Raw genomic sequence first — 12,366 nt, forward strand, 5'->3', positions numbered from 1 at the left:
ACTACTAAATCTTTAGAAAAATGATCGTGCCTTAAAAGCCCACCATATAGGGGATTTATTTTTCTTCTCTTTTCTAACACTGGATGTGGCACTACCCTTTTGCTTAATATTACTGGCCTAACACTTTTTCTAGTGATTAAATACCACCAAAAGTAAGCCATGAGTGTGAAAAAAAAGGATGCAAATTTAATATGGGTACAGTGTTACATTACTGAATAACTGTCATTCAAAGTGTGAGAGTGCCGAAAGCTGAAAATTGGTCTGGGCAGGAAAGGGGTGTAAGGTTGGATTCACACCTATGCATTTTTAGTGCTTTTTGCAGATTTGCACTACAGAACATATTCCATAGGAAACAAAATGCAAAAAGTACCAAAAATGCATAGGTGTGAATCCAGCCTAAATGCCCTGTATTGATGTGGTTAATAATGAAAGGTGACCATTATATACATTCTGGTAATTGTGAGGTCATAGCGGAAAGGTTTTTCACACATCAGGCCCCATGTAATCTATATTTTAACATGCCCATGTAACTTAATGTTGGGGAGACCATAAAAAAAAATATATCAAGGACAGGATTGCTCAGCATCGTAGCACCACCAGACACAAGCAACCAGAATTGCCAGTTTCTAGGCATTTTCTTGAACAGGGACACAGATTCAGATCTGAGATTTATGGTTTGGAAGACTTACTTAGAGATAGGAGAGGGGGTGACAGGATACTAAAACGGAAAAAGAGAAATATGGTAGATAAATTACGGTCCCTGCACCCAGAGGGAATGAATAGGGATTATTATACAGGATTTACATAGCGCTTTACAACTTGGGGGTAGACAGTATAAATACAATACAGTACAAAAACTCTATAAAAATAAATCAACACATCTGAAGATGAATCAATCCATCAAAAGAGAGTCAGAAACAGCGCATAATATTCTCATTATAGACAATCACAATAGTGTGCAATAAATGGTAAGATACTCCTCAATAAATTTATAATTATATAAATTCACAATGTATATGTATTCAGTGGATTAAAAACTGTCTCATTTTATGTCCATCTTAAAATGCTAGCGCTTGATGGTGAGTTTTTTAATCTCACAGCAATTTAACATAGTTTGTTAAACTCTTGACATATATTGCACCATTGTCCGGAATACACCTCCACGCGTGCACACATGCAAACACCAAAGAAAGTCGGTGCCAGTGAGAAGTCCCCCTTTGGTATTTCTCTTACCAGACTCAGCTGGTTTCACAGATCTTATCAAAAAATCCTGTTAGATGTAAATGCAGGTTTCCTTTCCCTTTATATATCGCACCACTCAATCTCCTCCTCACTGCTCGGACAATCTCCAACCTGCCAGCTTCAACAGCTGAACGTTATTCCACAGTCCCCAGAAGATATACACACATTTTAGGGTGTAAGCGCTTGTCTTTTTACATCTGGCAGGGCTGCGTTAGTTGTAAGAAAGTTGGGGAGTTTGATAAATACAATACACTTTAATATAGTAGAAATCAGAGGGTCCTACTTTTTAGAGCTTACAATCTATAAAGATTGTGGGGAGTGAATTTCATGTTTGTCAGATTAAATAGAACCACACAGGATAGGAGACATGGGTGTATTGTATAGATTTAGTTTTGTATTAGCATTATATAGATTGCATTAGATTTAGTCTGTTAATTTAGAGTGGCTATGGGATACACCTGTGAGGTTACACCCTGTGGTGTTAGTATAAAAGTATGAGGTATTTGGCAGATTGTTGCACAAAGCCTGATGAAGAGCATGGTATGCTCATAACCGTACAGCAGCATTATATTGTTATGTCTTGTGCAATCAGATAAACTTTTTTGCATTATTGGAGGACTGGGAGCCCACCTTGACACTGAACTCCAGAAAAATGGAGGAACAGAGGAAGCAACCCACCCTATTTTGGATGTATCTATATATATATATATGTACTGTGTGTGTGAGAACACACAGAAAGCAAACAAGTATTTTTTTCCCCCAAGTTTTATTGGAGCCTTCAATACAAAAGCACAACAAAATGGCACAGCATTATATTTACAGAGCAAGCTTACTTTGCACAGTATAACCATAAAAATGTAATAAAAAAACTGAATAAATCACCTTTATTAACATTGGTTGAAAAAAAAAAAAAAAACTATTCTTGTATGCACAAACATGGAATTGAGAACAAGGACAGCATTAGGCAAAGCTTGTCACACAGATTTTGTTTTGGATAAGAACAAATGCTACACCAACTGTGTAGTGTAATGGTCTACCTCAATCTATTGAAATTAGATCCAACCAAGTACACTCACACTATACACAGATGGTAAACTTTGTTGATCTTCTACATTAAATCTAAGGGCATGTAGTCAATTTAGGAGTGAATTGTGATCATTCTAAAAGGATTAGAGCAAATTTGTGACAAAAAGCCACAATGAACTAAAAAAACAACTTATTTAAACCTAGACACATTTTGTCCCTGCTCCCATATTCTTCTATGGTGGGCTGCACCTCCACATATCCCATAATAACCATTGGTTATTATGGTATGCATGTACAGGAGGCTGTGTGGCACCATGCAGGTCCCACACCCAGATCTCAGTTTAGTGGGACAGGTAGAGTATATGTAGGTTGTCAGAGATGCTGGGGAGGACATTGGAGTTAACTCACCCTTTAAATGAGAAGTGCCATTATTAACATGTGTATAGGAAATTAACTAGTCAACGTATTTTACTAGCAAAACTAAAGTAGTGACAAAATTGGGCTGCTGCATCAGTCCTCAGCCCACCCAACCATAGCATGCACAGACACAAGAATGGGAGAATCTGTAATATGCTGTACATTCTCCTCTAGGAGGCAGCACTTACTGAACACTTCAACATATCCTAACTGCATTCCAGAGGCAGAAGGGCTGAACAGAAGAGGCATTGCTACCTCACTAAGGACACTGCAAGCTGAGTGCAAAGCACCATTTCTACTGGTACATGTACTGTACTTCAAACTAGAATACTAAGCATTAAACTGCCTTACCCCGACAGAAAACCTGCAGTGTGACAAATATGGCAGCTGCCATTGTTGACTTTTTAAAATTGTGCACCTTTCAATGGATTCAATACTTTTTAGGCACTGACTTGGAACAAGCATTCTGATCAGCAAAGTAAATCTGGCCATGGACTGGATGAATTTCGACAAGTTGTATTTTCAGAAGTCATCAATGCAGACTCCCATTTTTCCCCTCAAGAGGTCTATATTATCAGGTCCATGAATATATAGCAAAATCATATCAAGAAATACTGGCTGTATTGCTTAATGACACTGTGTGGAACTTGAAAAGCTAGAAATGACTTTAGAGTACAGCTTTACTTTTGTATCGCTATACATTATGGAAAAACTGATTTATGCTAATCAGAACTATATTGAAAAACTGAATGCACAAAGTGGCACAGCAAAATAGGGAACTTAAATTTGAGACTTTAGTCTCCTTTTGGTCATGTGTACCCAAATAAAAAACACAGGGCATAAACAAAGTAATGCTTTAACATGTTTCGACTTTCTCATCTGAGTAATGAGCTAAACATTTATCATGGTTTTTTAGGAGGATTCAACCTGTCCTGTGCGTAAGCCACCCTCCCCAAATCCAACGTGATAAAACGGATCATCTTGATTTCAGCATAGGGGTATGGTTTCCTGCTTCTGTGCTAACATATTTAGCTTTGAGAATTCGGAAGGTAAAGTTCAAGCAAAACAAGTGTCTATGTAAAGCCACACGTATCTCCATCTATCAAGCAGATCAACAGTGCTAAAGTATAACACTACTTTGACTGTTATATTGTCCATAAAGAATACTGACATTCATATTTTGCTCTGTGATTTGTTTTTATACCTTCTGCTCATAACCTACACCTTACCAGAAGAAAAGTGTAATTTTACATTTAGAAATGTGAACTTTATTACCTGTTTTCAGCAGCATCTAACATCTCTGATAAACGGTTCAACACTTCCTAACTCTGCTTTGCAAGTACCCCCAAAAGGGCACTTTTCAGTTTTTTTTTTTTTTTTTTTAAGTACACATGAATTATCCAATTTTTAGGTTTTGGATATTTTGCTTAAGGGTTAGAATGTGTATTTTTATTTTTTTATTGTTTTCTGTGGCCCCATTGGGGAGATGTCACCATGCTTTCTGACTGGAGACAGTCACTTTATGGGCCTGTAATCAGAGGTAAATACTGAAAATGATATGTAGAGGACACATGCTGCCCGCATTTAAGAAACATTGCTTCACATCAGCTGTTCTGAGATGGGGTATGAAACAGCATAAATATGATGACACATAAGCTAAACTCTGAGTTAGTGTATTGAACCATATAGAATACAACCTCAACTGTCTGCACAAAGTTACAGGAAGGTAGTTTAACCACAGAAGATATTAACGGACTAAATTGAACAGGTGAGGAACTAGGACAGAAATCTAGCTAACACTGAATAACTCCTCTCCGGGTAACATGTCTTGCCTCCATAAACACAACTTTCACACACCAAAATGCCAATATATAAAAGTATTTAAAACTCAGCAGTCAAATAGGCTTGTTGCAAGACTGGCAAACGGCTCCTTCAGAAAGGTAAATATTCTTCCGGTATTAGTTGTCAGAGGCTGAATCATCACTTATTTGCTTGCTGGGCTCTGCAGCTTTCGATCCAACCGTCGACCTGTATGAAACAAGTTAAAAGCTGAAAATGAATTTGTTCATGGATATTTACTAACATTTTGTAATTCAAAGTTGAAAAATGTAATTTTAAGAAACTAAAAAGCATGGTAATTTGGTATGATTGCCATTTATGGAAGTGATGTTAGGGATGGATAAGATTAAGCAGCTAAACTGAATTGGATTCCGTAAATTTGAAAAGTAAAAAAAATAAAGCACATCTTAACCACTTAAGCCCTGGATCATTTGGCTGCCCAAAGACCAGAGCACTTTTGGTGATTCGGCACTGCGCCGATTTAACTGACAATTGCACGGTCATGCGAAGTGGCTCCCAAACAAAATAAATAAAAAAAAAAGCAATATTTTTATATGACGACACAGACCCTGCTGCCCTCAAGGGTGGGGGACCCTAGTAGTCAAACAAAGAAAGGGGCGCACCAGCCTTGTGCATTATCCTTTGATAGCGGTTTATTAAAAACGTAAAGAAGAAAACTACACAAACAGTTGTATAGATTCTTGTAATATGAATAGTCGTCAAATAGCAGCATTTAGTCAAAGATGAACAGAACTCTCCAGAGGTCACAGAGGAACTCACAAAAATCACTGCTTCTGACGCATTTCGAAGGGAACATCCCTTCTTCCTCAGAGCTCAGCAGTCTTATCAGTGTCCTGTCACTAGGCAGAACGGGGAAATGCTTGTTTACATCAGCATTTCCCCGTTCTTCATGGGACTCCTGGTGGACATAAAGTCGGTTGGACCCACGGTCCCACTCACAGAGCTTGCTGGGGTGTGCGCAACCACAATGCCGCGTCTTAAAAGGCGACTTACCCATATGTCGATATGCTCAGCGTGCCATTCTGCCGACATGACACGGTCCTTACGTGGTTAAAAGAAGACCAAAATTGTTTACGATTTCCATTCAAATACATCCAGCTCCCAGACAGAGGCTGGCTAGATCATCATTCCTTGCAGATAATAAACACCAGCGCAAAAGACCAGTTTCTGTTTAACGTATGCCAACTGGTCATCTCCCCAATTCTATATTTGTTGTGGATAGAATTCTAAGCACTAAAAAGTTTCACTTGTTCATTCTCATACAATACCCTCATCAATTATCTGTTTATAAGATGTTATTTGTCCCATTCACCTCCAGCTCAGTGCCTCTCTGGAACGCGCTCACAAATCAGGTATTCTAAAGACAGTTGTAGTAGACGGTGGCAAGTTCAAACACTCGCCTACCAGCTTCGCTGTCTTTTTCAGACCCTGGTGGTGAGATGGATGAGAGTTTTGCTGTGGCCAGAGGGGTTTACTCATTCTGGATTTACCAAGTTAATATGGAAATTTAATGAAATTTGTCAGACGTCTCCATATTCATGATATAAAAAAATAAAAAGTGAGACTCCAATGAGAGGAAGTGAAACAACATTCGAGTGTGGAGTCCCTAAAGTATGCAAGTAGTTAGTAGGCAATTTGGCTATCACAGGTGTACTGTCCTTGAGCTGAAGCCAAGCAAAAGTATTACAGGGGACTTTTTAAAACAGTTATCCACAATTTGGTACTGAGATAAAAGGTTAATGTCACGTGTAAATTAAGGTGCACTCCTACAAACAATGCAATTTTTCAGTTTTTTTTTTTTAGGTAACTTAAACCTGACCAAAAAAAAAAAAAAACAATGGTTCTGACATCACAGTTGTATCACCGTTATCTACGAAAAACCTAATCAGCTTTTGAAGAAAAGTAATCTACTAATATGTACTTAAACAGGATATGCTCATTCACATGTGTGTGTTTCAATGCTTTGAATGGGTCAAAGCCTCAACACACTACAATGAATATACATTTACACACCTGTGATGCAGTGTGTTGAGCACATATACAGCAAATTAAAACAAGAGTATAGGTATGAATCCAGCTTAAACCCATTTAGCTGGGTACTTACCGGTTTGTGGTCTTGTCGTCTTTGCCATCATTTTCCTCACCACTGTCTCCATTCTGTTGTGCTTGGTCCTGTGCTTCCCGGCCACCATTAACCGCTTTTGTATCTGCAAACATATTGAAAACAGAACAAATAGGATGAGCGCCATGTTTCCGCATCAAAATGCATACTTTTCCACTTTCTACTGAGGGGTAAGAATCAGATGGGTCATTTATATTGAATCTCCTTTTGGGATAACAAAGGTTTTACATAAATAAAAGCCGATCATTGTAAGCACCCCTGTCAGTGGTAGATCGTTTGAAAAAACAGACCTACTGTCAGGATCACCAGATGAAAATAGAAGAAAGCCTTAACAAAAAAAGCCAAAAAAAGGAATGCAGCCATCACATTAAATTGGTAAGCTGAAATCTTTGTTTTTGGGCCTAATACGGCTTTAAGAAAGTCTAATGCTGGTAATGCAAAGACAGTCACACAGCATGAAACATCTGGTGCAACTGTACTACAGCCAGTGTATGTGAAACAAAATATGGAAGAACGACTTTGGTGCAGCTTTGAAATAACATTACTTCAGCGCCATTTGCACCTTGGATTTCATTGTGGCTTTGTTTAACAGAAGTCTATGCAAGTTGCAATGAAATCAGCAAAAAGTGCAGGAGTCTTTTTCTGAGTCGCGCCCATCTGAACAGTTCCATCACTGACAATGTGCATCTTGTCATGTGATTTGGAACTGTCAAATGGCACCGGTGTGAACAAGGTCTCAGACTTAATTCACAATAGCGCTTCTCCATTTAGCTTTTCTAAACAAAGGAAATGTAATCTGGAAAGTATAAACAACTTTTATGCCTCCCAGATCACTTTCATTCTTCAGGCCCCTTTCACACATGCAGGATATCAACGCATCTCTATGTACAGCCGGATGATGATTTATTTACATCCGCATCAATCAACATTAGTTTTTTGAAACCAATCAAAGCCTTATTTTTTGTCCTTAAAAAAACAAGAAAGAAAAAAAAAAAAAAAAAACGGAACAGACGAAGAACTGATGTACACGAACAAACGGCCTGTTTTTGCTTTGATAGTGGATGTAAAAAACTTCAGTTTTTCTTTGAAAAAACATGACTGAACTGATTGGTCCACATGTGTGTAAAAGGGGATGTTAAAGTAGGTTTAGCCATGAATAGGGTTTCTAATCGGATTCTGAATGCACAGAATTCCATTTTCTCTAAATGTAGATAAACTGACTACACCTAAATTATCATTATACAGGATTTGTATAGCGCCAACAGTTTACCCAGTGCTTTACAACATGAGGGTAGACAGTACAGTTACAATACAATCTAATAGAGTAGGAATCAGTAAACCTTGCTTATTATTGCAGGTAAACACAATGTGAATGGCAACATTGAAAAATGACATGCGTTTAGAAATGTTCTCTAAACACAGGTTTGACAGTGCCAGCGTAAATAAGGCCTTAAGGTGACTATCAGGATACAATATTTCAGCGAATTTTAGGCTACAACCATAAGTATGCTAAGTAAATGAGTAAATAGATATATTTTTAATGTGTAAAGAGGTTCATGTTTTTTCTCAATGGCATAAATGTATATGTATTTTAGATGCCCATTTTGTTACAGATATGAATGCAATGCATGTTTATGCACCTGCATAAATGGCTCCATTGAAAACAATGCAGCTGTGTTCACATACATAAATGAAAATGATTGTATATGTTTTTAATTTTAACATGGCCGTGTAAATGAACCCTAATCTAAATATTACAAGATGGTTTATACGTAAACGCCCTCTATCCTCACTATGTATAAACACAAGCGCTTATCTACACAATATATGCGTATCTATTGGGGGCTGTAGAATTATATAGTCAGTAGCTGCCTAATTAATCATTCCTAAAAACGATTTTCATCAAATATAAAACACAACTGTTCAGTCAGCAGATAAGAAGACGAAGAAAATTAAATGATCTCTCGGCTGCTCACTGCTGCCCCGAACTGCAGCGCTAAAAATATATATAATAAAAATACACGATACACTCCTTATTGAGTAAATGTTCGCTGACTCTTGATTACAAGATGCAATTTGATGTGCAACAATATTATATATACACTCATTCATTCATTAACTTTCCATCATAACTGTGCACAAATAGTCCACAAAACAGGTCGAAAAAAATGAACCAAAAAAATCTCCAAAGCGAATGCTTTCTATTGGAATTTCTTTACCACCACCGTGTTCTACCACACCACCTTCACACGTGAATTCCACACAGGAGGCTGGTGATCAGTGGAGGCCCCCTTTGGTAATACTCTTACAGGGATGCACCGATGAACTCAGCATATCACATATACATTATCCCCATCGGCACTGATTTTTTTGGGCTATCTCCTCCTCCTGTTTAATCTTGATCACGCTACTGCTTCAATGCTTCCCAGTATTTGTTTACATGAAAAGACGGAACCATACATAGCGTAATCTCGTCAAACCACAGTTAATTTTATTGCAATAAACAGCAAAATAAAAACTCAAACAATCTTTCAATAGGCATAAAATCACAAGACTCAGCGGGTTCCTCAAGTTCGTTGTAGTTCAACACATTGCTCACCCATCCCTTGAAATCTGCGCAATCCACACAAATTACAATCCTCTGGTCTTGTCCCCTATTGTTCACCATGTGTCATACACCGTTACTCTGACGCGTTTTGTCTTTAAAAGACACCATCTGAGACCCTCAGATGTCTTTTAAAGACTAAACGCATCAGGGTAACGGTGTATGACACATGGTGAACGATAGTGGACAAGACCAGAGGATTGTAATTTGTGTGGATTGCGCAGATTTCAAGGGATGGGTGAGCAATGTGTTGAACTACAACGAACTTGACGAACCCGCTGAGTCTTGTGATTTTATGCCTATTGAAAGATTATGTTTGTGAGTTTTTATTTTGCGGTTTATTGCAATAAAATTAACTGTGGTTTGACGAGATTACGCTATGTATGGTTCCGTCTTTTCATGTAAACAAATACTGGGAAGCATTGAAGCAGTAGCGTGATCAAGATTAAACAGGAGGAGAAGATAGCCCAAAAAAAAATAATCAGTGCCGATGGGGATAATGTATATGTGATATGCTGAGTTCATCGGTGCATCCTGGTAAAAGTATTACCAAAGGGGGCCTCCACTGATCACCAGCCTCCTGTGTGTGGAATTCACGTGTGAAGGTGGTGTGGTTGACACACGGTGGTGGTGAAGAAATTCCAATAGAAAGCATTCGCTTTGGAGATTTTTTTGGTTCATTTTTTTTTACCTGTTTTGTGGACTATTTGTGCACACAGTTATGATGGAAAGTTAATGAATGAATGAGTGTATATATAATATTGTTGCACATCAAATTGCATCTTGTAGTCGAGAGTCAGCGAATATTTACTCAATAAGGAGTGTATCGTGTATTTTTAGTATATATTTTTTTAGCGCTGCAGTTCGGGGCAGCAGAGAGCAGCCGAGGGTTCCTAATCTAAATATGCTGCAGAGACAAGAGCCTGGATTTGGCACAATTCAAATTCAATGCCTGCTTCAGACTGCTGCATATGGAAACCATCACTGCCAAAATCACCTGAGCCTGGTTCTTTCTCTGGCTTCTTGTAGGGTCCTCTCTTTCCTGCATCCTTGGATTTATTGGCTTCCTCCTGCTGTCTCTGTTCTGCTAAAGACTTATTAAGAACCTGAGTAATTACAGAGTCTCCTTCTCCAACAAGGAACATGTTCTTGAACTTGTTGTAAAGCATAGAGGCCTTCTCCATTACAACCTGACTGGCTTTGAACCGACGAATCTATCAAGAAATAATCCAAAACATATTAAATATTTATTTACATTTCTTATTTCCTTACTCAACCACTTCTAAAAGCAAAATTTAAAGAGGGGCATTTATTAAATCTGGAACAGAATCTGGAGCAAATGTCAACTAATCAGCTTTTATTTACAGCTTGTGGAAAAATAAGCTAGAAGCCGATTGGTTGTCATGCAAAGCTGCTCCAGATTATGGGCTATCAAAGGTTTTGATAAACTCCCCTATGCCAAATTACTGCAGTGTAGTAAAGTAGAACTTTAGTCAGAAAATTAAGTCCTGCTGGATCACTTCAGACTGGCCCATTTTGCAGATATAGCTATGTAAAAATTATAAAAAATAACTTCCTATACAGTTTAAAATCCAGTTATACACTGTACTTTGCACATGCTCAGTTCTCCATTTGTTGGCACTGTGCCAAAAGTCTGAGCTACTAGAGCAGTGATGGCGAACCTTGGCACCCCAGATGTTTTGGAACTACATTTCCCATGATGCTCCACTACACTACAGAGTGCATGAGCATCGTGGGAAATGTAGTTCCAAAACATCTGGGGTGCCAAGGTTCGCCATCACTGTACTAGAGGATGAATTGCCGACATCCTAAAGATTTTGCGCTGCTCAGGGCTTCAGCAAAATGGCAACCTCTGGAAAGAAGAAACAGGAGCAATGTTGGAGGCAATTTACAGCACGCACTTATTTTGGTAGCATAATTATAAATCTGAAAAGTATGTTCCTTGCCAAAGAACCAGATTTTTCATCAAGTTGTTGGTAAAATTTCACTTTAATGTCATTTAAGGCTGCCTACATTTTTACATGCTTCCACCTCCATATTTTTAGGAGAGATTATATATAAAATGTAGATTGGCACTGAACAGATTAGAAACCACCATACCTCTACCTCTGTTTAACCACTTCATTTTTTTTTTTAGAATTTAAATTTTATTGATTTTTACAACAACAAGCAGGGAGAGTAACAAAAAGGAAAATAAAATAAAACAGGCCACCAATACAATGAATGAAAAGAAAACTATCGAACAAATGTTCTTTACAATACGATCCATGGCCTTTTATCTTACTTGCTTACTTTCCTTATATTTCCTATCTTCCCTCCCCACCGCTTTCCCAGAATATACCCTAACCCTCCACCCAACCTCCCCTATGTTTGTTGGCCCTTCCTCCTCTGTTTATTCTACTAATACCTAGATGCAAGATTCAGTGCTTTTGAATGATCTCCATTTTTTCCATACTGCCCAATATTTGTTCATTTGGTTATTCTCCATTTTAATTAAATATTCCATATTGTTTGTATGTTCAATTCTCTGCACCCATTCTCTGATAGTGGGTTTTTTAACTTGTGACCAATTTACCGGTATCAGGGCTTTTGCCGCATTAAGCAAAAAAGCTACCAGCGTATTAATTTTTTTTTCCTTTTTAATTTTCGTTTGTGAATTACTACTTATTTCCTCTACTCCATAGAACAAACATTTCAACGGGCAGCATGGTATTTTTTCTCCGGTTATTATTTCTATATAGGCTAAAATCTCCTGCCAATATAGCTTTATCTCTGGACATTCCCACCAAATGTGAAATGCTGTTCCAGGTGATTTACACTCCCTCCAACAGTACATAGATCTAGAGGGATCTATTTTATGCAGTCTAACCGGAGTTAACTGCCATCTCATCATACACTTGTAATTAACCTCTCTAGACGTTGTGTCTGACATCTGCCTATATACTGACTCCATCTGCCTCTCCTCTATTTTGATACCCATGTCCACTTCCCATTTTACTATAGCTGCTATACTGTCTTGTGCCTCAATTTCCGACAAACTCATACACTCTTGACATACAGTGCTTTACTTTTA

The 12,366-nt window shown here is 38.0% G+C and overlaps 1 protein-coding gene across 2 annotated transcripts in view; it reads right to left on the reverse strand.

Moving 5' to 3' along the window:
- Positions 1-1,989: 1,989 nt before the first annotated feature.
- PSIP1 (PC4 and SRSF1 interacting protein 1) overlaps positions 1,990-12,366 on the reverse strand; it is a 148,781-nt gene continuing 138,404 nt past the window's right edge. For both annotated transcript variants that reach the window (XM_077475125.1, XM_077475126.1), the window contains 3 exons: positions 10,270-10,486; positions 6,650-6,752; positions 1,990-4,713 (listed from right to left, as the gene is read on the reverse strand). In XM_077475125.1, coding sequence (XP_077331251.1) covers positions 4,644-4,713; positions 6,650-6,752; positions 10,270-10,486 — 390 coding nt within the window. In that variant the 3' untranslated portion in view covers positions 1,990-4,643. The remainder of the gene's footprint in view (positions 4,714-6,649; positions 6,753-10,269; positions 10,487-12,366) is intronic.

Source organism: Lithobates pipiens, unplaced genomic scaffold, assembly GCF_037356315.1.
Source record: "Lithobates pipiens isolate NorthernLeopardFrog02 unplaced genomic scaffold, aLitPip1_a1.2 Scaffold_13, whole genome shotgun sequence".
Classification (NCBI taxonomy): Eukaryota; Metazoa; Chordata; class Amphibia; order Anura; family Ranidae; genus Lithobates; species Lithobates pipiens.